At 34.1% G+C, this 25,809-nt stretch overlaps 1 protein-coding gene and 1 non-coding gene across 2 annotated transcripts in view; one reads left to right on the forward strand and one right to left on the reverse strand.

Moving 5' to 3' along the window:
• The window catches only part of Smp_134470 (hypothetical protein), a gene marked incomplete at both ends in the record, with an annotated part of 50,607 nt that overhangs the window by 18,087 nt on the left and 6,711 nt on the right, over positions 1-25,809 (reverse strand). The window contains one exon of the mRNA XM_018798741.1: positions 14,235-14,378. Within this exon, the coding sequence (XP_018653653.1) occupies positions 14,235-14,378 (144 nt within the window). The remainder of the gene's footprint in view (positions 1-14,234; positions 14,379-25,809) is intronic.
• Positions 20,420-20,489, forward strand: Smp_tRNA_00374_Pseudo_TTG.1.1. The gene has a single exon. It is a non-coding gene (tRNA).

The following is a 25,809-nucleotide window of genomic DNA, read 5'->3' on the forward strand; positions in this document are numbered from 1 at the left end:
ATTGTCTTCAGTGAGTTGATATCTCACAACAGACGTGGTTTGAACTCCACTAGTCACTGCTTCTCACTAGAACTCCTGGATTTACCTCTCGAAGTCAGTCACTAGTGAGCATATGATTATTATTATTATCAGAGGGGGTTTTGTGGAGATTTAGTATTTTCATAGTCCAGTGCTCCCAGGTTTTTGATAGTGGTCTAGCTTCAATTGACCCACGCTTTCAACTATGAAAATATATTTAATTTCCATAATTTGGATTTATTCTCAAATAAGTGCTCTGAACATTGCCGATGTAGAACAGCCAAATACACTAGACATAAAATACAGTTGAAGTTTGGGCTTGTAATGAAATCTCCGTTTAAAATAACACTTTAACATGTGCAGTATCTACGCACTAAACAAACCGAAAAATGGCAAAGAGTAGTGATCACAAAATCTTTGTTGAATGCTGAAAACTTTGAGGATAACCACAACCTTTTTCTACCATGACATTGCATTATATTTCCAAGCGTTTAATGTTAATAAAACGGATGTTAAGGGATTCGCGTAGCTGATAAGAAAATCAAAAAAATTCGATCGATTAGATTTTAGAAGACAGAATGAAAGACTACAAACGTCAAAAAAGAATCTGTAATGTTATATATTAGTTTCAAACTAATATGCGATGTAATTTATGTACCACTAAGATAGAATTTTGAAAACTCAGTCTATCAGAAACTATAAGCAACAAGCCCTTGTCTGAGATATTGGAGAAGGTCCAATGAACCTTAACCAAGTTTATCCCTGAAATTATAAATCCAGAGTATAACAGATTAGGTGAACTAGATCTATTCCAAGGTCACACGATTAAAATCTTCAAATTCTTCAATGACCACTTCGTATAGGACACAGAAACATCGGTAAATCCAAAACTAAATACTTATTATCTGACTTCTAAATTTCCTGTTGAATTTACTAACATGTGGAACATTTTGCCTTCAACATGTTAAAATTCACCCAGCAGATATATATTCAAATCAACTGAAATAAAACATGTAACACCTGAGACTAAAAAATGACTTGAAATTCTCCACAAATTGATATTACTAATTAAGTAGAACAAACTATGAGACTATAATTTATGGACGGACCAATTAAATAGGGGATATGTAGATCTTCAATTTTGGTGCAAAATTCATTCATGCATATAATTAAATAGTAATTTTGTCATTATAACTGATGTCAGTTCATGATGAAAACCCTTACTTTAATTCCTAACCTTAAATTCTAACTCAAAATCTTATTCCTAATTCTTCACATTAATTAATAAAACTCTTTAGATCCTAGTCAGTAGGTGAATTGTTTCAAGATCACTTTTAGCGGCGCTCAAAGATCGTCCACAAATTCTAGTCTCACCGAACAAACATACAAGAAAGTTTATCTATTTATCGAGAATAAAATGCATGTCTGCAATATTCCTGTTTTTATTGCTGCTACTACTACTGTAGCGAACACAGAACACGAGTGGGGACAATCAAATGTATTTAAGCTCAAACTACAGACTGTCTCACTAAACTCTGTTAACCATACAGCAAACAGTTAGTTTGCAAATTAACAACCAATTGTCTTAATCTTCACTGTTCCTTCTGTAAATATCAGTTCATCTTCTTTAATTCCATTGTTCATGCATTTTCCTACCTATTGCTCTTCATCTCAGTTCTTTCCTTATCAGTCTTCTGCCAAAATACATTCTGTGTCTGACCATCGCTATATACTACTTATATGGATATAAGTAGACAACACTACACCACTACTACTACTACTGAAATCATTCAATGTACCATCATCATTATGTTTAATGAAAAAAGTCTAAGAAATATCAGAACAAAATTTGAAATATAAACATGATTAAGCAGGAAAAAGAAAGTAGATGTGAATTACACACATGTTAAGTTAATAAGAATACAGTACACATGGAAATACTGTCCTCAACATTATGATCATCTTTAAGCATTATTAATACACCTGTTTCGAAAAGAAAATGTGCTTTTAACAAAAGTAACATACATTCATATCACATATACATCAATACTAAATGATAATACACTTTTTTTACACAATTACATCATAATGTATATTGTGTGAACAAAAGATTTTTCCAAGATGGAAGATAACAGAACAATCACCATAGATCTACATCATTCAGATGTTTAACACCTGTGTAAAAATTTATTAAAATGTAAAAATAGTAAATGTATTCGTAGATACTGTTTGTTACAAGGTAGTTAGTTGTAAGAGTGGAGATGACAGAAATAGTATCCTTTTAGACTTTGTGTTAGAAAACACTAGAAACCTTAGTACTCGATAGAATAATGTAATTAAATAAGAATGAATTTTAATCTTAGTATATCTAAGAAGAAGAAGAAGAATACTCCTTATTTTTATATCAGTAATTTGATGAACAAGACATTTATGTACTGGGATAGGAGTAGGTTGGAAGGAAACAAAAGGTAGTCAGTCAATGAAGTCATTGACTGTTGGACTGAACCATATAGGTTAGTTCAGACTAGGCTAGTTAGGGTCCATACAAATGTCATAACTGATGGTCGAGGAATTTGTGTAATATGGCTAACAATTATTCTCAGTGGCACAGATGTATTCCTTCTTTATCTTAAAATACTTATAGTTTTAATCCCATGATCTCATTCCTTCTTCTCCAATCACATTTTCTATACCACTGGTACTATCATTACTTCTACTATTCGGAGATTTATCCTGATAACCTAATCTCATTGTCTTGATATGACGTGCTAACTTAAACATAAGTATTTCCTGAAGTTAATTAATTAAGACAAAGTTTACAATTTTGGTCAAGGGAATTTTTAGGGATCAGTTAACTGGAAAAATGATTATATGTTCTGTTGAATTTATAAACCATATACGATTTATTCCATCACTCTATAATCTATCAATCAATCAATCAAATCATTTGCTCCAAACCAATTGTACTGCTTGTGAGTCGTTCAGCAGATTTATTTCTAACTAATAATGTGGTATGTGCTACTGATGTCGACAGATATAAGTAGTATGTGTCATCAATCAAAAGTGAAATGTCTGGCAGCAGAAAGTTAAGAAGATCAAAGAATAGAGGACGAGGGAACAGTTAAGTCTGAGACAACTGATTGATATTTTGCAAATAAATTATTCATCCTATGGTTCTCAGATTTTAATAAGAGATTATGTAATATTGTGTTTAAATACATTCAGTTGTTCCCATTGGTGTTCTCGTTCATTGTATTAACTTGATGAAGTGGTATATTCTGCTTTGTTGAGTTCTTCACGTATTATTCGTCTATACAACACAATAGGGCAGTATCAGTTAACTGATACAATATCGTGTTGCGATATGTTTTCACACTGGATGCTAAAAGATATCTTGTTTTGAATTCTAAAACCATTTTTCTTCATCAAGATTTTCCGGAATTTATTCAAGAAGTGTATTATTTAGAGCATAAGAGTCAAAAAAGGATATTCATCCTATAAAATAAATGGATTGTGGCTAGTAAGAAATCTAGGACACGCCTTTCGTCCTGTTTAGTACTCCTCAGCCGGCTGTATCTTAATTCTTGGAAATTATTTAATTTACAGATTGTAAATAAAATTTAAACTTTTGTAGAACTAAGTTGCATATAAACATTGACTTTCAGAAAGCCTATTTCAAAAGCCTGTAGCTTTTCAAAACATATAGTGAAGAGTTCTTATAACGGTTACCTTGAGTTAGGGAAATACTAGTGCAACATACTGCGAAAATCTTTTTTTCTAGAATGGCTCGTCATTTTAATCACGTAGTTACATTTCTAAGCAAAGATTTAAACGTCTAACACAAATAAACTACAACCACTTGCTTTAAAGTAAATATCGCTAGAGGAAAGAAATAGTCAATTATATTCAATTGCTGAGTGACTGAAATTAAAAAGCAATGAATTAATGGATTTCAAGACTCATTGGTTAAAATATGAAATAATTCACAGGACAGTTGTCCAGTGTTCTATGTTATCATAACTAGTGATTCAGCAGGTTCTGTCAGTTTATAATAAAGGGTATCTTCAAAATTTAGATAAGCACTCAAATGTCAGGTATCAGGATTATCAGAGTCCTATGAAATTTCGATACCACAAATTATACGACATGTTTACCGATGTAATAGCCATAAAAATAGACAACCTGAGAACGCTGAAGATGAACAAAGCCAAGATAATAATTGGGACAATCTATATCATTGTATACTTCGTTAAAAAGACTGAGTAGGTACATAGAATACATTTTATTTTTGCAAACAAGAAATGTATCATGAACATATCTACAATAGAATGTAGTTCCTTTAATTGAGTGCTTAAACCTCATCTATCCCAGGTCCCTCATAAATATATCGACTAGAATTGGGACATATAGGCTACCCATGACTACCCCATCTACTTAGCGATAAGACATAATTTTGGACTGAAACTGTATGTTTTTGATACAGAAGAACAGGAGCTGTTTAAAATAATTGTTTGGTAAAGAAAGGAAATCAGGATATTGACATGTAATTCCAGACGTTTCTTTCAGAAGGATTCTTGTGAAAAGTGATGATACATCGAAGGATACCATAAATTTTTCGGAAACGTTCAAGCTATCAAGCGTTTATACAAATTGGAAACTAGTTTTCCACACTCTGAAAGATACACAACAGGAACATAAAACTAGAAATTAATTAGTCTTTGATGTGGAGGATTTATGGAGATCGTAATATTTTCCTGATTGAAATCACGAGCGAATCTTGGCTAAACAACCATTGAAAACTTTGAAGCACTGAACAGCCATTTCGTCCCAGTAGGATATGAGAAAAATCATGGATTAATTAGAGTCAGACATTAACAACGTTGGATGGCGGCCCAGTTGTCTAGAGATTAGGGGATAATTCGCGAAACCGAAGATTCTGGATTAGATTCTAGCGTACGGGATCATGGATGTGCGCTGTTGAGGAGTTCCAAGTTAGAACAAAATTAGCCGTTCGGTACTACCAGGTTCCTAAGGGTAGTCTAGCTAAGATCGACTTGTGATTTCAACAGTGAAAATTAATTAAATCACCACCTTAATAAAAGTCATCTCCGAATGATGTAATTCTTTTAAATAAAAAAATATATACACATTAGAAAATGTGGACGAACATTAAAATAAAAGGAGCATCAAAGTTATGTACAACAAAACTCAGTAACCTATCATCTACCAAACAGCTATGGAGATGAATATGTGGAATGCTTCGCTTAAGCGATTAGCAATTTCTCACCACCAACCTATACATTTATTCCATGAATGCCCTACATTGATCATGGTAGGAACAAGGAGAACAGTTTCTTTTGTTCATCTGCTTCCGTACTTCTAGTTGTTAATGAGTATGTAATTAAATGTTAGAGAGTAAGTGAAAAAGTGTTTTCAGCTGTTTTAATTAATTTATTTCAATGTGGATGTTTTTATGAAGAAAGAAAGTTTACCCTCCTAATTTGAATTTTAACTACGATGTAGGCTAAAACTTCCACCTTGCATAAATGTATTAGGATATTCTTATACCTATATATGATCAAGATGTATATTTGTGCATGGATAGCTCAGAGACTGATACGAAAAGAGAAAGAGACTAGAGAGATAGTTACAATTTAGAATTTCATATTATAAATTAATTAAAATTTGAACGATAACTTAACATTGAACAATGATGATTTTAGGGAAGATGATAAGTTCGTTAGCTACAGAAATGCAAGATGAGTTTGGCATATAGGAGAACATAATCTAAATCCAGATCGGTCCTTGATATCGAATAGTAATCTAGTGTATTTTCAAGCTAGAGGTAGCTGACAAATCTAAATACAGGATTGAGATGCCGAGGGAAGACGCCAGGTCGTACATCGGCAATGTCTGCCGTAGTTGGTACTGAACAGAAACAGGTTTTGGTCTGAACAAGGCTACAGGAGGTGATCGCCGTCATCCAACACGTGACCAGTGAATCTTTAATTAACCAACCAAGTGATTCTCTTCTGTGAGTAGATATCCAACCTCTGGATTCAAATCTCCAGTACTACTATCTGCCGAACTCCATTTATTAGTAAGATCATTTAATTGGCCGTAGAACTCATCCATGTTGTAATCTGTTCGGATGAAAGAGGAAATTACAGAGAGTTGTCATTTCCCAAACCCATGTCTTCTTGCTTTGATAGGGCCTTTCAATCTAACATCAAACAAATGACCGTTAACATTGACCAAATGACCAAATCAATTAGTACCATCATCGCCCTAGCGTTTGATATGATCCCTACTCTACCCAACCTAGGCATCGCTGCTAAAGGGTCTCCAGATATGTGCAAATGAAACAAATTCTTCGAACCAAGGACTGGAGGACGAAGTTTCAGCACCTTACTCCCTACCTTATGAAGAAAGTGATGTATATTACTTCAGAAGTAATTTTAAGAAAATATTTGATGTTTAATGGACAACCGAGTTGGGAGTAAGATAATAACTCGTCAGTAATACATTAAATAATGATTACACTAATTCATAAATTGAATGAGATTAAAAACATGAACCATTAGGTATAAAAATCAACGGTCAGAATGTTTCGTTTTTGTCATAAGATCTGAAGTATACCGATGTTTAGTCGCATGTACAGTCATAAGTGTGCATTGTTGAGAAGCTTGGAATTAGCAGAAACGACTTTTTTTCAATGTTCTACAGTGTTTTGTGATTCTTTGGTGAAAATTAGATATTGGCGTAAATTATTTTTGAAATTATAACCTTTTATAGTTTACACCACGTACTGATCTTAGTTGGACAATAATTGAAAACCTGGAAGCACTGGTCAGCTATTTGGGACTAGTTTTGGACTCTTCAACAGTATGCATTTGCGACCACGTAACACGGATAGAACGTAGGGTCCCCAAGGTCTCGAGATAAGGATTCAAACTTCTGAAAACTGAACCGATATATAATAGCTTATATGTCTGAAGCACCAGATACATATGCTCCACACAATTCTCATTCAATTTGTGCCAGGGTTGTGATACTGCCAAGGTGCCCAAACTGAAGCAGGTGGTTTTCTTAGGGGACCACACCCGGAACCTTTGACCTAAAGATCTGATCCACAAGGCAGTGGAGCATTGTGAGGAGATGCAGTCCCATGGTAGCGAATGACCAACGATTGGTTCATACGCCGTTTGTTCCCTTAGGATACTGGAGCCAGCCCATGTGCACCATTGGTTTGGAATCAGGGTTTTCCAACTCTCCTAGGTGGATGCATTGTGTCCGCCAACCCGGTTAAATCGCCGGACATTCACCTTTCGTCCTCTCAATTTCGTAAATAACACCCTCGCCACGAGAAGGCAGTGAGTAGGATTTCCCTGTCAGAGGCTATATACGCGTGGCTATATGAGAGCATTTGGAGAGGGAGAGTGGACTCTCCTCACTCTCGGCCGTACCAGGGCATTACACAATATGATTCGAACTATAAAGTGCATTAAGGAAGTTCTATAATAAAGAAACTCTGTAGTCAACTGATAGATATAATGTCGAATCCCATCAAATCGTACGATACCTTAAGAGTTCAAACGCTTAAACACATTCTAAGTATGCAATGTAAGTATTGACATTATACAAAGTATTTACGATTGTAAATGGTTGACTAATAAATAAGTAGACAATGTAATAATGATTGAATATTGAACTAATAAAGATTTCCATTGGGAAAATTAAAACAACGAGTATTGATTATTCAACACTGACGAAGTATAGACTGATTACTTATCTATGAAGGTATGCTTATATCATTTTGTTTTAAGTATTCACTACAAGAAATTAAACACATTAAAAACACTTACTTATAGTAGTACAGAGATAAGAAATATCAGGAAAATAAATATATAATAAGAAATGTCAATATATATAGGACTACTATGGGGTGAAGGTCAAATTATATTCTACATAGATCATCTTTGCAATTATCGAATTAATACATTTTACTTCCCAGTAAAGATTGATCATATTACATATTGTATTTACACTGTGTTTTAATGACAAGAAATTATACTAACCTCTGGATGTCCGTTTTATGATGTGGAAGAAATCTACATAAGACTAGAACATGTGGATTCATCACTCTACTCCCTGATTACGATGTTATTGATGGTGTGACTCAGAGTTTTGAGGTAGTATCAAACATAAATAAACATGACCACGAGTATGATGTAGTTGCTTAATTTTCAATGAGAATTCACGGTCAGCGGAGTTCACTCATGCTAATATAGAGACAGATCTAATTATTAACATCGGATACCAATCATGGTATATTTTGAATTTTGATGTAGGTTTGTTCTCTGAGCTGGATAGTTTGGTTGTGGAGCTTTCATTGTCCTTCTGAACGACATCATCAGCACAAACTTCGGGTAGAAGTGAAGTGTTTGAATTTTTCCACATGTGATTCACAGTTTGTCCTGTACACCTCGATGTTGATTGGTTCTTATTATTTTGAATGGATTAAAGCTGAAAATATTTATGATTGGATGTTGGTTCATTAGTTTAGAGATCTTGTGCTCACTGTGAGATATTAGATAAGATTGTATGTGGTCATGAGTGCGTATTACTAAGAAATTCTATACTTGAATGACAAGATTATTCGTGATAAAATGAAAACAGACCACTTTCAGATTATAATACAAAGATATAGTAGTGAATTCTAAGCACCACTGACTAGAAGATAACAATAAGCAAAACAGAACTCTATTTGCAAGGACCTGTATATTCTCATTGTTGATATTAAAGATTGTAAATGATCTGTCTCTTATTGACATAGATTCATCCTAGGTAGGTTACCTTGATAAATTGCCATATAGTCACAAAATATTTGGTAGTAACTATATAAAAAAATGATTTGACATACCCTGCACCATTTTGAGATGTTGAGTATTAAGAAGTAGTCGATAGGAAACCTTAAACTTAAGTTTCATGATATTTAGGATTCGTCAGGAAGGTAAACTTGTAATCTTGAGGGAACTGATGGTCTCTGATGAATTCCAACTTGCAATGCACAGCTTCATAGTTTAAGACATTGCCACTGAGATGTTTAGGCCACGACCGACCTCCCATAGGACTGAGATGTATTCACAGTTCGTCGATAACTGAGTAGTAACCAACGTCATATGTGTCAAGTCCTTTATAGTGCTGATCAAAATCTATCAACCTAAGTTCAGGGTTTCCTATCGACCACCTCCAACTACCCTGTATTCGACACTGTTTTACTATCTTCGCATTTCTATATTAAATATTAGAATAAAAAAGATACCAGGAAAATATTCTTATGGTTCAGTTATACCAAATATCAATAATAGATGACGTACAACTAAACAGATTATTAATGATAAGAATATAAGTTGTCTGGATAGAAACAAAAAAATATTGATTTATTTCACAAAAAGCTTTCATTTATACTACTTTAAGTAGGTGAATAAAGTATACAGAAATTTACATACAATTACACAGATACAAAAATGTACAACCTTTTCTCAACTAAACAAATCAGTCTATCATATTTCCACTTGTACAAATCCAGCCTCAAATAGCTAACCAAAAAACTTCAAAATTATACCTTAAAAGAAGACATTGGAATTCAATCGATGAAATCAGAATTAAATACACAAAAGAGATAATAATCGATTTCATTCATTCAATGTGGCCTGGAAAAAAGGATTATCATAGTCCTAATCTAACTAACCTTATTAGATGCATATCGTAGTATTTTAATCTCAACCTAAATTTCATATAGTTCTTTACCTTAGTCATATTCATAACGTATTCTTAATGACAGACTTGGTCTTTGTTAATTCACACGATATTCATTTCTGTAATAATAATAATCACGATGCAACATTTCTACTATGTTGTATTATTTTTGAAATAATCAGAGTCTATCTGATTTTAGTAAGAAATTAAACGGTGGTGAATAACCTATATCTTAATAACAGATAAGCTGATGTTTAATTACTAAAATGCTTAAAATTAATGAATATGGGAAGACTAAAGAATAGAGAATACAATTTGTAGATTTGTGAGAGTAACATACAGGATGCCCTGGTATGGCCGAGAGTGGGGAGAGTACGCTCTCCCTCTCCAAACGCACTCATATGACCACGCGTATATAGTCTCTACCAGGGAAGTCCTACTCATTGCCTCCTCGTGTCATTACTGTTGTTTACGAAATTCAGAGGACGAAACGCGAATGTCCGGCGCTTTAACCGGGTTGGTGGACCCTCTATGTCCACCTAGGGGAGTTAGAAAACCCTCATTCTAAACCAATGGTGTACCCGGGCTCCAGTATCCCGAGGGAACAGATGGTGTATGAATTAATCATTGGTCACCGGCTACCATGGGACTGCATTTCCACACGATGCTCTACTGCCCTGTGGATCAGATCTTTAGGTCCAAGGTTCCGGGTGTGGCCTTCCAAGAAAACCACCTTCTTGAGTTTGGGCACCTTGGCAGTATCACAGCCCTCACACAAATCTCATTTGATTTGTGTGGAGCATATGTATCTGGTGCCCCTTTGTGTCAATATTTATGTGTTTAAGTAAGCAAGTAAGTATACATGATACCTCATGTGACGCAATAATGTATTCGTTAACTCGACTCATAATTATTATTCCTTAACGTTGTTTTCTAAGCGTAACTCTTATTTTCAGGGCTAACACAAACTCTATCAAATTTCATAGTCTTTTTAGGTTTTCGCCTTACACATTATTCATTCCCAATTTATTGTATATTGTAACAATATTCACGGACTGTAGGGCGTAAAGACTAAGCTATAGAAAGTACTTTTATTCAATGAAGCGATCCACATTTATTAAATTATTCAATAATTGTCTCGAAATCACCCTAGTTAGTTTTAGGTAATAATGAGTCATGCTGATGGGAAGAGATTCGAACCACTGTAACCATTAGAATACTATTTACTAATCTATCATCTATATCATTTACGATTTTATCCGACTAATGAATGAACTGATGAAGAATGTCGAGTCCAAAATAATAAATACCTAATGATAAAGAAAACACCTACTCAAATGGAAAAGTAATGATGAAACCAGAAGAAAAACAGCCTGTTGAAGGTGATATGTTCTCTGTGAGCTGGATGGTTTAACAGTTATGCTGTATACAATTAACCTTTTGGATTACATCATCAGCACGTACTGCAAAAAGGAGTGAGTCGTTAGAATATTTCTCCATCATAATTGACTAACAGCTTGTTCTATTAACCTGGAATATGTTTGGTTGTTGTCTATAATTGTGTGGCCCATGTTTGCATGTTTATTTTCACTTTCGACCTGGTCTCTAAACTAGAAATTGCCAACCTTTTTACATATTGGCTGGTAGATTTTGTCGACTTCAGTATGTCTATTGGTTACTAGTTGACTAAGGTACCAGATTTCTGAATAATCTCTGAATTCCTTTGCTTCAAGGGTAAACAACTCCGAGGTTATGTCGGGAGAGACGTTATGTTCAACAAGCTAGATGATTTAGAGGTAAAACTGGTAGTTTTTATGGAAGAATGGAACTCAAGTCTCATAACAGTCAGTAAGTACATCGGAATTGACACATTCTATCAAATAAATAAATATAAGGTCAGAGGTGAAAATTTAAAAAAAAAATAAAACATGCAAGCAACTTTCATACAATTCTGGACAACGACCAATGGAATTCCAGGTCAACAGAACAACAAGCTATTGGTCAATTATAATGGAGAAATATTCTAATAGCTTATTTCTCTTTGATGATAATATTGTCTAGAAGGACAATGATGTCTAAGCTTGACAACTATTAAACTAACCACCTCTCACAGAGGATACAATGCTCCATAATAATCCTTATCCTAAGCCCCAAAAAAGTATACCGCACATTCAAAAATAGATATCAAGCTTAAATGATTCAACAACGAATGATCACATCAAAGAGGTGAATTCAGAACAAAAAAATTAAAAAAAAATCGCAGACAAACAGATAAGCTAAAGAAGATTAAAATGAATGGAATAAATTCACTTGAATAGGTTTCTTTGAAATATTTTTTTTCTTTCATTTGTTTGTTCTATGAATGTCGCAAAAAAAGAGGATAGTAGATAAAAATGATGAAGAAAATAAAAGTAAGATAGAAATGATAAGGGAAATGGTGTGTATTCCCTTCTCCTTCTCCTTCCCAAACGAACATATATATATATATATACTTTGAAAGGCAAATTATGATAATAGAAAGGAAAAGTAAACATACAAACATTTGAAAATGATATATTCTCCATGAGAATTATTGATCATATGTTTCTGTTGATAAGACTGCTATGAAAGATAACGGTCTAGGTAAGTGTGTGGGGGGGGGGGATGGGTACGTGCACGTACATATAAACATTTTTTTATGAATATCAACCTGGAATTGCAACTCTTAAGATCTAATTATTTATATGAGAGACTAGTTATATACTACAGTAGTATTGTTTATCAGGATTGAGGGTTAAATAAGGCCCAAATATCAAACGATTATCTTCAAAACGAGTTAGATTTTCGAAAGAATAAGATATTTGTGACGAATAAATAGGTTCAACGTAATGTACTTATCCTTTGATAATGAATCAAAATCTATAGGCTAAAGGAGAAGAGGAAGACCAAAGAACACATTACGGTATATAATGTTCAGTCAGTCAGTTAGCTACACGTAGGACCATGCACATATATGCATCGGTCCAAGTTGCCATACCTTGTTAGCACAACAAGATGAACACCGAATATATAGAAGTAGTTAATTTAGTGGTGTTAATATATAAAAGAAAGGTTGTATATAAAGTTGTAGTATAGGAAGGAAGAAAGTTATGAAGCAATTTTAATCTCAAGGTTTAAGGGAAGATAAAGAGTGTATACACCTACGCCATTGTGATCGATTCTGAGCCATGTCACCTAGAGTCGTTTGTACACTCATTAATAATGCAGTGTTATGGGAGATCATTTGTTATCTGAATAACTCAGTTGCAATAATTATGATTGAAATAATAAATGAAAGTATGGTGAATGAATATTCAGATGGAGGGGACAAATTTATTGTTCAATGCAAAAGTATAGAGTACCATAGTAAAGTATGAAAACTATACATTCAATACAATATTTTCACATCATCCTTCAATTGTCCTTTACATACTTCATGATTCTTTCAATTCTGTTGTCATTACAATTTCACTCTGTTAAAATTCTTATTCTCTTCAATTCGATCTTAATAATCTTCTGCTATCAGACATTCTACTTCTAATTGGTGTCATATACTACTTATATCTGTCTACATAAGTAGCATACACCATAATCGTAGTAAGAATTTCTGAATGCTAAACAGTTGATAAACATCTAATCCATCTAAAATGTCACATTAACATATGTTTTTTAAATCTAAGCAACAATAATTATTCAATTACTGTAATTAGAGATACTATCTATATATAAGAAGATTGACATAATTAATTATCACATATGCTAATATTCATAATTGAATAAAAGTTTCCTATACTTGTAAACTTTAAAAAAATTCATTATTGAATATCAGTCAGTCAGTCAGTCACAATGTGGAACTTTATACGTACGTACATCAGTTCAAGTTGCCATACCACAACATTAGCACAGAGATGCAGTTGTCGATTCAAATCCCATAATGGTAGAAGTAGTAAGAGTTTAAGCAGTACCTGAAAAGATTAGGGTTTGAAGATGTTATTGGAGGAGTATCATTCAGTGAAATAAATTTAAAAAGAGAAAAAAGAAAGGGACATGAAGAATTCAGAAGATTAGAATTTGGTAGAACACAAAGAGTGGATACACCTTCGCCATTGCAAACGATTTTGTGGAGATTTTAGTAATTTTATATAGTTGAGATAATGAGTCAATTGAAGCTAGACCACCATGGAAAACCTGGAGGCGAGACTGGTAGGTCCTGGGTTCGAACCTCGCGAGGCATGATCGTGGATGCGCACTGATGAGGAGTCGCATGATAGGACGAAACGGCCGCCCAGTGCTTCGAGGTTTTCCATGGTGGTCCAGCATCAATTGACTTATTATCTCAACTATATAAAACTAATTATTAAACAGAAATGTTGATATAAGTAATTTAAATAAAATTCTGTAATTATTTCAAATAATGATAATAATCAATCACTTACCATCACAATCAGCATCTTGAATCATTCGACGTACTTCATCTCGTGTTGTTTTTACACCAAGAAATCCAAGAACAGATTCTAATTCAGTTTCAGTTATTCGACCATCACGATTTACATCAAATAGAATGAAAGCTTCTCGAAGATCTAAAATGTATACAATTACAAATAATACAATAATAAATTTAAGAATCAGTTCCAATTATGATAACTGATTGATAGATCGATAAAAACAAGTATTTACTTTGTAAGCCGAGATGGATGGTGACTAGCAGTGGAATCAAGGACTCGTGTTTTATACTTTTTGTGACAGTTGATGTGGCTATCTGGACTCAGGAGCTAAGTGGATAACACAAAGGCGTTTGAAGAGAAAGGTATTGTGTCCAAGTACAAGAGTGAACGTAAAATCTGGGATCCAGGTACATTTAGCTGACGAGCTACAAAGAGGATGAAACGTGAGTCATTGATTCCACTGCTGGTCACCATTTATTTCTGTATACAGTGCTTGTGACTTGAGGCAATCCTCACAGAATGCACATATGCCAGTAAGAGACTGATCAACTACAGTCCTAAACATCAATAGGAAGATTCAAACAACCAATACAAGATGAACTATTTACTTTGTAGAAGATAAGAAATCTTAGAAGGCATATATACTCATTAAAGAATAAAACTGTTGTATCTCGAACTTAGATTTTTTTAGTCTATCTCACGATACTTGAGCACTCGAACGCTAGGATTCTCCCAAGTCACAAATCAGAAGACAGAAGACAAGTAGAAGGAATGTTATTCCAAACAGTGTCGATTATGGTACAAAATTGTCAGGTATTTATAGTTTTTAGTAGAAACAAAATCATCATTATAGTTGTTCAATCCGCACAGACGGAGTTATCAGCATTGTCCAATAGGGAAGCTTCACGTAGCAATTCTAGAATATTCTTCCAAAAGCTGATTGGATGGAATATGTCGGGCTCCTTCTGGGCTTCTTAGAGCTTCCTCGACTTCACCTGTGGACCATCCTCACAAAAACCATTGAAGCAAAGATATATAATGGACTCTAAATCGCTTGTTTTCGTTGTTTCAAAACAAAGATTTCCATCCTTCATTGATAAGATTTCATTGAGCCAACTTAAGTGAGAAAGTCGGTACACATTAGTGAAGAGTTATGGATAAGAATGACAGGATTTACATTTAAGAATAGTATGTATATGTGTAAACCATGAATGGAAGTGGTTCTATAGAATGAAGATTACCAATAACTATATCATTAGCTAATGAAAAACCTTATCCATAATGTTTATTGACTCTTTTTTTTTGCTGTGTACAAATCATTATGATTTAATGGACATGGAAATAAGTTTTGTCAATCATTAGTTATCTTTGATAGACACAATGTCCTTATATAAACAATCATTTACATAAGATATGTATATTATATATTATGCCTAACGGATTGAACAATATCAACTGATAACAGTCAGTCTTATAGACTATTTGTGGAGATTGTTAGAATTACGTGACTTTGATCAAAGACTGATTTTAGTTAGATAACCATTGAAAGTCAGAAATCATTAGACAATAGTTCCGTCCTAGTATGGGACTCCTCAGCAGTCCATATTCACAATCAGGTTTTGCAATGAACATCTAACCCTTTTCAACCACTGAGATGGCATCCAGTGATTTACATGTTTAACTTCAACTGATTTACGATGTTACACAACTATCTTTCAATGCCAAGTTAATGATTGGCATGCCCAATGATCAAATTGCACCAAATCTTTTCTATTGCAGTCTAAGAGTTTACGCTTTAAATATGAGGAAAGTCATAGCGATTCATAGAGATCAACCATTCTCTTTACTTTAGTTATTTCCCTAGTCCAATGATCATTTGGAAACTACGGTTGTATATTTTTCTTTTTTACATAATCGGTTTTACTAAATAACTGATTGGACTAGGTATTTATCCATTAACTATCATTATTATTTTTCACCATTAACACAAAATTCAAGCACATACATTGTTAGTCGCCTAGTAAACATTAGATTAAATATCGATTTCTAATTCTATCTTAAGACTTATCGATTGTTAAATTTCACAAAAATCATAAACTGATCTAAATTAGACCACCTTTAAAAACCTGGAAGAACTGGACAGCCATTTCGTTCTAGTATGAGACTCCTTAGGAGCGCACATCCGAGATCCTGCACGCCAGAATCAAACCCAAGAACTTCGGACTCGCGCACAAACGCCTGATCTCCATAGTTAATTTAGAGATATGATAATAATGAAGAGGCAACTGAAAAAACAGCATAATTTTGTTGCAAATGGTTCAGATTATCCCATTGTTGATATTTTGACTGAAATTTGATCGGTCTTGTTTGGCATATATGTATCCTGTCTGGATTACCTCGATATAGACATTATGACACAAGTATACATAGAGTATATGGAATGTGGCTAGTAATGCGATCGAGGACGCGAGTATCTTCTTATTTGTGACCCATCGGTCGAATTCAAATCCATCCCAGAATAGATGTTCATGTCAGCACTTATCTTAAAATCACTAATGAGCATGAATATACCATTGCAGATTAGATTTTGTGTAGACCAGCTTAATTTGAAGGTGGTATTTGTCACAGAATCAGTTGCTTTACAACTAGAGACTAGGGGGAGTTGGACATTTTTTGTACTAGTATGGGACTCTTCATCAGTGTGCACCCACAACCTCAACACGGTGGGGATCCAGGCCTCACAGTAATAATTAACTATTAGATAATTGAGTGGAAACCAGACGGTCAACATCTTCAACTTTAATCAATCGATGATATAGAACAACGGTCATCCAATGCTGTAGGTAACTACTGTCTCATTCCCAAAAAGCTTGAACTACAGAGGTCACGACTTCTAAAACAAATGTTTTTTACAAAGCAAGTCATTAGTGACGATCAAAAGTCAGGGTTCAATTCTTGATGTGGTTGTGGGTGCGCATTGATGAGAATTCATAGACTAAGATGAAGTAATTGTCTACTAGCTTCTAGTTTTCAATGGTATGTATCTATTATATCCAACACAAAACTTGTAAAGTTGGTAGTGGATAGGGAGCAAGTAAGATATTTTCTTTACAATAGAAAACTGCATTTTTGATATTGAAAAAAGTCATACTATGGCAATGTAGTACATACTTATCTACACATAATATCCGTTGGTGTATGAGTAGATTGAAAGAAACCTAGTCAAACCAATAAACGAAGTCACTGACTGTTGGACTGAACCATATAGGTTGGTTCAGGCTAGGCTAGTTAGGGTCCATACGATTTTCTTAACCGATGGTCCAGGAACAGTTATTCTCAGTGACATGGATGTATTCATTCTTTATCTTAAAATACTTTTTATTCTACGAATTCATTCGTTCTTCGAATCACATTGTCTACGCTTAATGTTTTCTACTATCATTGATAGTATAACTACTTCTACTACTCTGGCACTAGTTCATGATGTAAACTATAAAACGTGTACGTTACTTTCACTACAAAATGCAATTAGTTGGAAGACAAAAGAAACATTAAACAGTTACATAGTTTGTTCTAATTTGGAACTTTTCAGTTGTACTCACCTACTTCATTATAATAATACTAGGATAAGTTGATAATTTATTATATATGAAGGTTCTGAAATCTCAACAAATACATCTCTCTCCATTCTAAACCTAACCTATTATTAATCCATCCAATGAGATACCTTAATCCTTCCAGTTACCAATAATTACAAATGCATCATTATTACCTGATGCACTTCATTTTCAAGTCGTTTTATGAACCATTCATAATTAATTTTAACAAACATCTGAACTATTATTATTATCTAACAAACAGATAACTGCTTGCATCTGCTGGGATCACCGGGTAAGTAATAGTGAGGTTAGACACGGAGTACTAGGGAATGATGATGGTAAATCAGTTGATGAGGTGATGAATCTTCATCAACTGAGATGGTTGCGTCATGTGCTACGTATGCCTGAACACCGATTACCAAGACGCGTTATGCTCACTAGTATTGGGGATGGATAGACGAGAGTTAGGAGCGGCCAAACCAAAACGTGGCATCAGTCCATAAAGTCACTAACTTCTAGTCTGAGCCATGTTGGTAGATGCAGACTACTTGGTTGGGGTCCACGTGACTATCGTAACCAATGGTTGGAGACTCTAGGTGACATGGCTCAGAATAGATCACAATGGTTTAGGTGTATACACTCTTTATCTTCTCTTAAACCTTGAGATTAAAATTGCTTCATATCTGTCTTCCTTCCTATACTATTGTTATGTAGTAGCGAAGACATAAGTACGGGTAACTTGCAGGACCTATTATTGGACTATTATTCTTATTATATAACTATTCAGTAACTAGATTATGTATATCTATGTTCATCTTATTGTAAGCTTCATTTTGACCCATTGATTATTATTATTATATGATTTACTGTTCCTAAGTTATATTCAGTTTATTGATTATTGTCTCCCACGCTTACGGCCACATTTGGCTTGGTTTTGTACAAATATTATTTTCTATTTTATGGTGTGATGTGGCCTGTCTGTCTGATATATAAACAAAGTATGCTTGAAATAAACGATCCATGTTGCCGAGGTTGCTATTGGTGTTCTGGACTCAAGTGGACGGGCTAGGCGGATTAAGGACCAATAAGGACGCTAGATTACTCATACTAATCGAACGTCATTGTCACAGTGTGAAGGTCGTAGAAGTCGAATTTCTAGTGGCGGATAATTCACGCAAGTTACGTCCTTGTTTAATTCGTAAGGTCATAACAAATCAGCGACGGTCTTGAGTAAGTCATAATAATTGGCTACAACCTTGATCAAGACATAACAATCGGCGACGGCTAGGTCACGACACAACAACTATATCATTATATACAATCTTTCTTTTATATATTAACACCACTAAATTAACTACTTCTATGAATCCGGTGTTCATCTTGTTGTACTAACACGGTATGGCAACTTGGATCGATGCATATATGTGCCTGGCCCTATGTTGTAGCTGACTGACTGACATCTAACAAACAACCACTTAACTGGTATTAGTTCTATTGTTATCATTAATATTATATATATATATAATCATGTATTATTTACAGTAATTGTTATTATAGCGTGAAGCCATGATGAAATAGTCATTGAAAAGGAGTGTTTTATTGCTCTATTCATCTTTTTACCCAGCTAGCAACAACGGCAATGGTTGAATTCAGGCTATATCGAGGCAATACACACAGTATGCACATATGCCAATTAGAGACTGACCAGTTGCAGTCCAAAATATCAATGAGAAGATTCAAACAAACAATACTACGTTGAATTTAAAGGTTGACTTTTGTTTTCAAATAACAAAGTAAAAAAAACAAACAAACAAACAAACAGTTGAATAAACCACCGTTCGAAAGTTGAAATATTTCATTCTCTTTTTTGTTAAAAAAAAATTTATTTTTAACACTTGCATAATTGTGACCGTAAACATTAAGATAAATAAATGAGCAATACCTATGTATATAAGTATTATGTATGTACATCAGCACACACACACATACACAACAACAACAACAACAACAAAGGTCAAACAAATTTAATTTATTAGTCCATATGACACAATCTAGTTTACACTAACCAAGTTCCATTTATGAATTAAATTTTAGTACACGCAGAAAAATAATGTACGAAAAAATCTAATATAGTGTTTACCCCCTCCCCCCCTACACACATACATACATACACATTACATATATAAGCCCATGATTTATGTACCGAACTTCTAGGATGTTAATTATGCAATTTTTTATAATGGAATATTGTATAAATACTGAAGGGTATGTAAGGTGTTATAGTAGTATGGTAGTATTCATTTCAGAATACATTATCAAAATACTATTCACATGTTTATTTTAAAAGTATCATTAATGTTGTTGTTGTTGTTTGTTTTTTTAATCACTAAGACCAAACAAAAAACAAAACAGAAACCATTCATTATTATTCATGGTTCAATAGCACATATATAAACTGAATAAGCACCTATCCAATATTCAATTGATATTTATGTGATATATGATTAACATTGTAACATTGAACCTTTTAAGAATTAAATTCAACTTAGTATTGTTTGTTTGAGTTTTCCCATTGATGTTTAGGACCGAGTGGATAACGCGATGGCGTTTGAAGCGAAAGGTACTGGGTTCGAGTCCCAGAGTGAACATCAACTCTGAGATGCAGGTACATCCACCTGACAAGTCCCAAATAGGACGAAACGCGCGTCATGGATTCCACTGCTAGCCACTATTCATCTTTGCCTTTAAGAATTAGTTGATAAGAGAAGCTCACAGAAATAATCAGACTAACACGCATATAAGTTATTCGATTTGTGTTATAGAATAATAATTTAACAATAAAAATCATTCTAGTAGGAAGCAATGACCAGTGGAGTTCAAACCACGTCTTTTGTTGAGATATCAACTCACTGAAGACAATTGGTGAACGGTTACTCAAACTTCGTGGATTGGTTAAAGTTAGACATTAACACCGTTGGATGCCGGCCAGCTCAGTGGTCTATCGGTTAAGTGCTCTGGCGTGAGACTGGTAGGACCTGGGTTCGAATCTCGCTAAGCGAGGTCGTGGATGCACACTGCTGAGGAATCCCACAATAGGACGAGAGGTCCATCAAGTGCTTTCAGGTTTTTCATGGTGGTCTAGCTTCAATTGACTCATGATTTCAACTATGAAAAAATCATTTTGATGTACAAGGATGGGTGGAGACTTTTGAAATTTCATAATTTACATCAAATACTAATTTCCGTTAGATAACCTTTGAAAATCAAGAAACATTGGACAGGGTTTCGGTCTTGACACAGGATAAATCCTCAGTAGCACAGTGCACATCCGTAAAGCAAAGACCTTCATGGTTCGAGATGAGAGCTTAACGTAAAGACCACTGGGTCAGTATTCAATGGTTAGCTTGTTTAATGTTTACAAGTCATTTTTTTAGATGATAATTTGACTACTTTGAGTAGAGTTCTCATTATGAATGTAAATAAACAAGAGAATTACTTAAAGTAAAGCGATAACCCTGAAAAGTTATTTATAATTGTCAAGGTCAACTCATCAGAAAGTTGACCTTAGAATATATAACGAGGTAAACTATATGTAAGCGATCGAGTTTATATATTTTGTAAAACTTAGTTGCTTGAATTCCAGAACGGATGAAACTGAGTTTCAAGCTGAGAATTATTGAAAATTATTCTTATCAATCACCTATGGATTTGAAAAACCAGTAGTAATAAATGGCGTTCAAATTCAGCTCATACACAATACGAAGAAACAACACAGCCGAATGATCTAATTACAAACACCAGGTTTTTGGTAAAAGAATCCGTTAAAAAATGTTATGATATTAAAGAAATGAATAATCATGATAGTATCAGTATGGGGTCGAGGAGATTGTTAATTTTTTTCGATTGAGCATGGATCGATCGGTGTTAGACCACGATTGGAAACTTGGAAGTATTGAACAGCCGTTTCTTCTTAGTATGAGACTCCTCAAGAGTGTGCATCCATGATCCAGCACGCACGATTCGAACCCAGGACCTTCGGTCTCGCGCGCGAAAGCTAAACCTCTAAACCACTGGGCAGGCACATCCAACAGTGTTAGTGCGGGATCATGGATGTGCACTTCTGAGGAGTCTCATACGAAGAAGAAACGGTCGTACAATGCTTCCAGATTTTTAATCGTGGTCTAACATCGATATATATGGTCTGCACAACTACATTTTCGTTAATGTTGGATAGCAGCTACCAGTGGAATCCAGGACAAGTACTTCATTCATTTAAGACTAAATATACAAGCACAAGGCTAGCGACTATCTGGATTCAGTAGCTCACGGAAAAGGGCACGGACCATTTGAAATAAAAATTTTAATATGAATATTAACGCTGAAATGAAGGTAGGTGTACAGATAGTTGACAAATTATGAACAGGATGAAATGTGAGTCTCGGTTTCTACTGATAGCCACCATCTACTAACAGGACCAAATGGCAATCACTTTTAGATTCACATATGTCATTAGAGACTGATCATTTGTAAACCTTAACATCAACAATGATAAAATATAGGGTCATTACAAGGATAAACAAAACATTTACATTTTTCTACAAAGAATAACCATTTTCTCTGCTTTTGTTTACTTTAATCCTCTGTTACTATAATAAGTAATCTTCTTTACAAGTTATCTCTTATGGTATGCATGTCTGGATGCGTATAGGGCAATAAAAATTATTAAAAAAAACTTAAACAAGTAAGGATATGGTAAGCAAAGATGGATAAGGCTATATCGAGGCAATACGCACATATGCCAACTAGAGACTGACCAGTTACAGTCCTAACACATCGATGGGAAGATTCAAACAAACAATATTAAAGTAAGGATATGTATTTAACTCATTGATTTTCATTTTTTTTACTAGTCACTAATCAGGGTGTGTTAAGAAACATCAGTATCTCATGTGGAATATACAGACAATAACAAATCGATTCATAGGATGAATAAACAGACTTTACAATTATAAAATTCCTTTTTTTTCTACTGATACTTGTTTGTAACTTTGTAAGTCTATATGCATGTTGCTATGCATTTGTGTACTACACTTCATTCATACAAGTAAATGAATGAATGGAAATTGAAACTGTCAAAGGATAAGTCGGTATTAAACTGAAAACTGGTATCGTTTATATGGAGGATGTCACTGAAGACAAATAGATACTCATGCATATATCTTTTAATATAAATTAAACCCTTCATAATCTAATATGAATATTTGCCTGAAATGACATTCATTTCAATGATAACATACATGTCTCGTAACATAATGTTATTAGATTTTGAATAATTAATTGACTTTCCTTTGGAGATAAATTAATAATGAATGAATAGATATTCCATAGATGACATCGTCGATCATTGAAAGTCAGGAAACAGTGAACAATTATTTTGTCTAAGTATGAAACTCCCTAGTGTTGGATATCGAAACCAACATTCGACCGGCTTCAAAAAGGTTCTTAGTCAGTCAGTTAGTCATCTACAATGTAGGATCAGGCACATATATGCATCGGTCTAGGTTGTCATACCTCATTAGCACAACAAGATGAACACCAAATTCATAGTAGCATTTACTTCAATGGTAGTAATGTATAAAAGAAAGGTTGCATATAAGGATATAATACACGAAGAAAGAATTAATTCATAGGAATAAAGGTATAAAGTAATTTTAATCTCACGGTGGACAATATTATGTATATCTAGTCCTTGTTGCAATACGATTGCTAGTCTAGGTAACTAGATATAGCATACACTATATTTTGGTGTTAGAGGTAGTCGACAGGAAACCGACTGCATCCAGAAATTGTTTAAAATATGCTTTATTTTAAAGTTGCAGTTCGCAGGGGAGTGTAGCATGTAATTCGTTCTGTACACTTAAACTATTTCCATTAGATTACGTTTTAAATAACAATAGTAATAATAGGAAACACATTAGAACTCATTCGTGAAAGGTTCTGATATTTTTCTTTGTTAGTACCAATGACTGAATTAGACTAACGTATGGTACTATATAGGTATGTGTATACGTGGATATTGCCCATATATGCAAGTTTTGACTTATTATCAAACTGTGATCAAGAACATGGGTATCATGTTATTCATTATTTGGGATTCATCAACTATATGTATCTATATCTTAATATTAATATTCACTCTGTGTACCTATCATTTCAAATGCTAACTCGTTACCTACTATACTATTAATTTCGGATAGCCACTTATTCAACAAGTATGAAGTAATTTTAATAACCAGTTTATGCTATTCTGTTGTTGATACTCAAAACTTCATTTGATTTAGCTGATGAGTTGCAAATAAGACGAAACACCTATTCTGAATTCCATTGTTAACCACAAATAAAACAAACAACACCAGAAACATAAGAATACAAGTTTTAAATATCAAAGTTCCCATGTTTATGAAATGTTTATTGTGATTACTTTTACTAGGGGTTACTTTGTACATTGTGCATTCAAAGAACAAGTTTCTTTCATTTATACATGAAGGTACATAATCATTAATTTGAAAGAAAAAAATGCGCGCATATATATAGATATCTCTATCAATATTGGTTATATAGCATAAAATTGGCGTCGTTACATACATAAAACTTGATCCAAAATACAACAAGACAACAATCATGATAATTATACTACTTATACATATGTATATGTATGTTGGTCATGCAAAAAAAACCCACATGTTCCTCTGATTCATTGGACATCAACTAACTAACTAACTAACTATCCTGGATAACAATGATGGTGGAACTAGTTTTATCCCAAAAAGATTATTGTTTTTGAATAGGAAAAAAAGAAAGAGGAAGAAGATGATAGAATTAAATAAAACCGATGAATCAAGGAGAAAAAAAAACTAGCCTAACTATTATCTCGCTTACTTAAGTTACTTGAATATGTATGTGTGTGTGTGTGTGTGGTGTAATTCGTTATCGGAGATTATCACATGTTTATTCATCAGTATCTTATGGATTCATTCTTCTCTTCTACTTTCTGTTTACAACGTGGTCAACAGATTTTTTACTTCGAGATCATCACATGTTTACCTACATATAACATGACTATACAGATGGTATGTCTATATGCTATATACACATGAATTCAATGTTTTATTAGTATTCAATGAAAGAAGAATTAGAGATTAATTCTAATAGATTTCAATGGAGAAACAAGCAAACAAACAAACAAACTAACTAACTGATTATCATAACAACGAGTGAATAGAGAAGTAGGGAATTTCACGTCAACTAAGATGTACAACGACACCTGTTCAACTTTTATCTCAGATACACAAACACTTGGACAATAGAATATGATATTTTAAAATGAAATACAAACAACAAGATGAAATGATTTAATGTAATTAAATTCAGTTTTGAAATCAACTGTTGTGTTACTATTTATCCTAATTTCATAAGATGATGATGATAATGTGTAAGAAGTGATTATTTTTGAATCATAGTTGAAATCATGAGTCAATTGAAGCTAGAACACCATGGGAAACCTGGAAACACTGGACGGCCATTTCGTCCCATTGTGGGACGCCTCAGCAGTGCGCATCCACGATCCCGCACTCGCGAGAGAGATTCGAACCCAGGAGCTACCAGTCTCGCGCCAGAGCACTTAACCGATAGACCACTGAGCTGGCCGGCATCCAACGGTGTTAATGTCTAACTTCAACCAATCCACAAGGTTTGAGCAACCGTTCACCAATCAGGTTAAGTGCTCTGGCGCGAGGATGGTTGATCCTGTGTTAGAAACTCACTCGCAAGTGCGGGATAGTGTATGGAAAATGCTGAGGCGAACTAGAATGGTACGCATGGGACAGCCAGGGCTGCTAGGTTTCACTAGAAGCTCAACCTACCATTGGTCGAGGAATTTGTAAAGAACACCTTGATATTCACCGCTT

This window comes from Schistosoma mansoni, chromosome 7 (assembly GCF_000237925.1).
Source record: "Schistosoma mansoni strain Puerto Rico chromosome 7, complete genome".
NCBI classification, from domain to species: Eukaryota; Metazoa; Platyhelminthes; class Trematoda; order Strigeidida; family Schistosomatidae; genus Schistosoma; species Schistosoma mansoni.